This window comes from Egretta garzetta, unplaced genomic scaffold, assembly GCF_000687185.1.
Source record: "Egretta garzetta isolate BGI_Z169 unplaced genomic scaffold, ASM68718v1 scaffold287, whole genome shotgun sequence".
Lineage (NCBI taxonomy): Eukaryota > Metazoa > Chordata > Aves > Pelecaniformes > Ardeidae > Egretta > Egretta garzetta.
Window position 1 is genome coordinate 239,318 of NW_009260435.1, and position 2,942 is coordinate 242,259.

A 2,942-nucleotide genomic window follows, 5' to 3' on the forward strand; every position below is an offset into this window, starting at 1 on the left:
CCTTCTTTTACAGATCTTGTTTGCTTGTCGCTATCATTGAGTCATGAGATCTGCCCCTCTTGTGAATTCCTGTATCGTATTCCTCCCTGGCTCTTCCACACTGCTGTTGAAGAGACTAAACAAGGACCAGCCGTAGCCTGGTGCTTACCTCCATCTGCGCTGCTTTGCATGCCTGTTGGAAGCCGCACTGTGGCTGTAACGCGGCTCCTTCTTTGTGTGTCCCCCAGGTGCATCCATTGTGGAGTTGTCTTCATGACCCTCGCCATGCTGAAGGTGCACATCCACGAGAAGCACTGCGAAGTCTTCCACAAGTGTTCTTTTTGCCCGATGGCCTTCAAGTCGGCCGACAGCACCACAGCTCACATGACCAGCCAGCACCCAGCAGAGCCTCACAAAACTACTCAGTAAGCATTTTAGTTTTGTCTCCTCATCTCCTTTGCTGGGTAGCTCCAGGATTCCCCCTTTCCCTCCCAAGTTTTTTTTGTTTTCAGTTTCTGTCCTCATGAGAAGAAGAGCTGCCACTTTGTCTGAGGGGTCCTTTCCTAGCCATGGTGGTATGAACGTGGTCTCCTGGTGTAGGAGAGGAGTTTGGGCAGAGAAGAACTGAGTGTTTGTAAAAGGATCTTAATTGTCACCTCTTTGTCAGCAGGACCCAGAGTGGCACCTCTGCCTCCAGGGTTGCTGCTGCACCTGGCACTTGAAAGGAAGAGGAGAGTTATGCCGTGCAGCATTGCCCCCAAAAATCTTTAGAGAGAAACCTGGTTTGTCCACTCTGTAGCTTTCCCCTCCGAGCTTCCCCTTGAGCTACTGCTGAAAATGTGTGCTTTAAGGCAGGAACTGTGGCAAGGTGGGGTTGGAAGCAATGTGTAGCTAGCTCGTATACTTGGAGTTTGCTCCCATCTGTCCGCACTTACCGGCACACACGTAGGTAGTTATGCATATGCATAGAGGTGAACTTATTTTTAGAAAGCTGTGGTATGTGCCCGAGGCATTTTTTTGTTCTTCCCAGTTGAGTTAATGGCCCAGTTGTCCACGTGGGGGTGTGTTGACAACACATTGCAAGCACAGCCCTCCACAGAAGCCCATCCCTTTCTGAAGTTGCTGAGAGAACTTTTTCCACTGTTGTCTTAGATAACTGACAAAGAGAGACTGAGCTTACTTTTTTCAATTGTTCCAGGGTGATCTACAAATGCTCTTGCGAGACAGTCTTTAACAAGAAGAAGCTGCTCCAAGAGCACTTCCAGCAGAACACCAACAAGTTGCTAGTGGGAGTGTTTAAGTGCCCGCAGTGTCAACTGGTGTATATGCAGAAACAGCAGTTAATGCAGCACGTGAAGGTAGGTGACTCCCACCGCGTACTGACGCGAGGTCCTATTTTCTGAGTTCACGGAGAGTTTGCGTCAACTGTGTGAGGAAACTGAAGAAGTGGAAGGTTCTTGAGGAATGTATTAGTAGAAAAACAGACTACAGTGATTTATCATACTAGCTGGAAACATCGGGGAAGTGGTTGGTGTTCGTTGGTAACAATGCAGGCAGTTACTCATCTATATGTAATTTAACCCTATGACAAAAGCTGTTTTCTATGGGTAAATCTTTCTGATTTTTAACGGTTCTACATTAAACCCAAGGAAGTGATTAATCCAGGGCAGGAGCTTTATCTTTGCTTGGGAGACAGGGAAAAGTACTCTGCCCACAGTCTTACTTGAGCTTTCGGGCAGTGGAACCCCCGCCTCATGTGCATCCACGTTGGCACCACTCAGGCTGCTCCGGAAGGTGGTCTGAAATGGATAGTTGTGTGCAACCCCAAAACTTGGTGGAAACGGTGGTCCGGAGAGTGCTTCGAACCTGCCCTCCCTCAGTAACAGCTCATATTGCGATAAGCACTGCAATAATCTCACTGTCATTCATCGCTTTTTTATACAGCTGAAAAGCTGGTTATTGTCCATTTGGTGGTGGTTTATAGCGGGATGTGTGTGAGGACTTGCAGACCTGATTAACCCATGGATGGGCATGCGCTGTGTTTTCCTGTTGTCTTAGTCAGTATGTTCCTCTGTACAATGTCTGATGGCATTGCCGCCGTGGAAATCCTCTCAGAAGATTTCCTGATGGCATTCTGAAGAAAGAATTTGCAAAGTCTTCCCTTTGATTAGAAAAAAAGTGACAGCATTTTTTTTAATCAGTGACTTTATTTTGTTGATACTTACATTTAAAAAGCAAGAACACTCATTAGCCTACTCCTAAAAGCAGAAACCATTCAAAACCACTTCTTTGCTCTCTCCTCCGTGCCTTTAACTTGCAGATCTGGAAATGCTTTGCATGCAGTAATGAATTAAAATTTGAAGCCCTCCTGTGAAGTTGATGATTGCTAATCTTCGTGTATTACAGCTTGGAAAATAGAGTCGAGCTTGAGGCTTGGGCCTTCAAAGAGGCATTCAACCCCAATGCTTGAGTTGAGGTGCACAACTTGTTGCGGCTCATTTGCAAATCCCATCCTAGGGACCTGCCTGCAGCAGCCTGTGCACCAGCACCTGGACATCTCCACTACAAAACCTTTGTCTTTTAACCAGGAGGCTGTATTTGGCCATCAACAGGTCTTTGAGATGGTAATTGAGGAAGGCCTTTTGGCTGTGGCAGGGTAGTAATTGCACTAAGCCTCTCCTATCAGATCCCGATCCTGTATGCAATACAGAGTTTATAGGAGGTGCTGTCTAATTTGCTCCTCCCTGCAAAATAAAGAAACCGTGTGCCTTCTCATCTTTCCTGGCTTTCTGTGTTAAAGCATAAGAGTAGGTCTGGTTCCTGTTACTGATTCTGCAGGGAAGTCAGTTCATTTTTCTGTGCTCCTTCCCCCCCCCCCCCCACCCCCGCCCCAGCCAAAAGCTCTACCCGTGCCTCAGCGGGACACACTACCCTACCAAAAGCCCACAGACCCTGGGGCTCAG

The 2,942-nt window shown here is 47.4% G+C and overlaps 1 protein-coding gene across 10 annotated transcripts in view; it reads left to right on the top strand.

Moving 5' to 3' along the window:
* The window catches only part of ZNF592 (zinc finger protein 592), a 44,349-nt gene that overhangs the window by 30,783 nt on the left and 10,624 nt on the right, over positions 1-2,942 (top strand). For all 10 annotated transcript variants that reach the window (XM_035899405.1, XM_035899407.1, XM_035899403.1 and 7 more), the window contains 2 exons: positions 228-404; positions 1,178-1,337. In XM_035899405.1, coding sequence (XP_035755298.1) covers positions 228-404; positions 1,178-1,337 — 337 coding nt within the window. The remainder of the gene's footprint in view (positions 1-227; positions 405-1,177; positions 1,338-2,942) is intronic.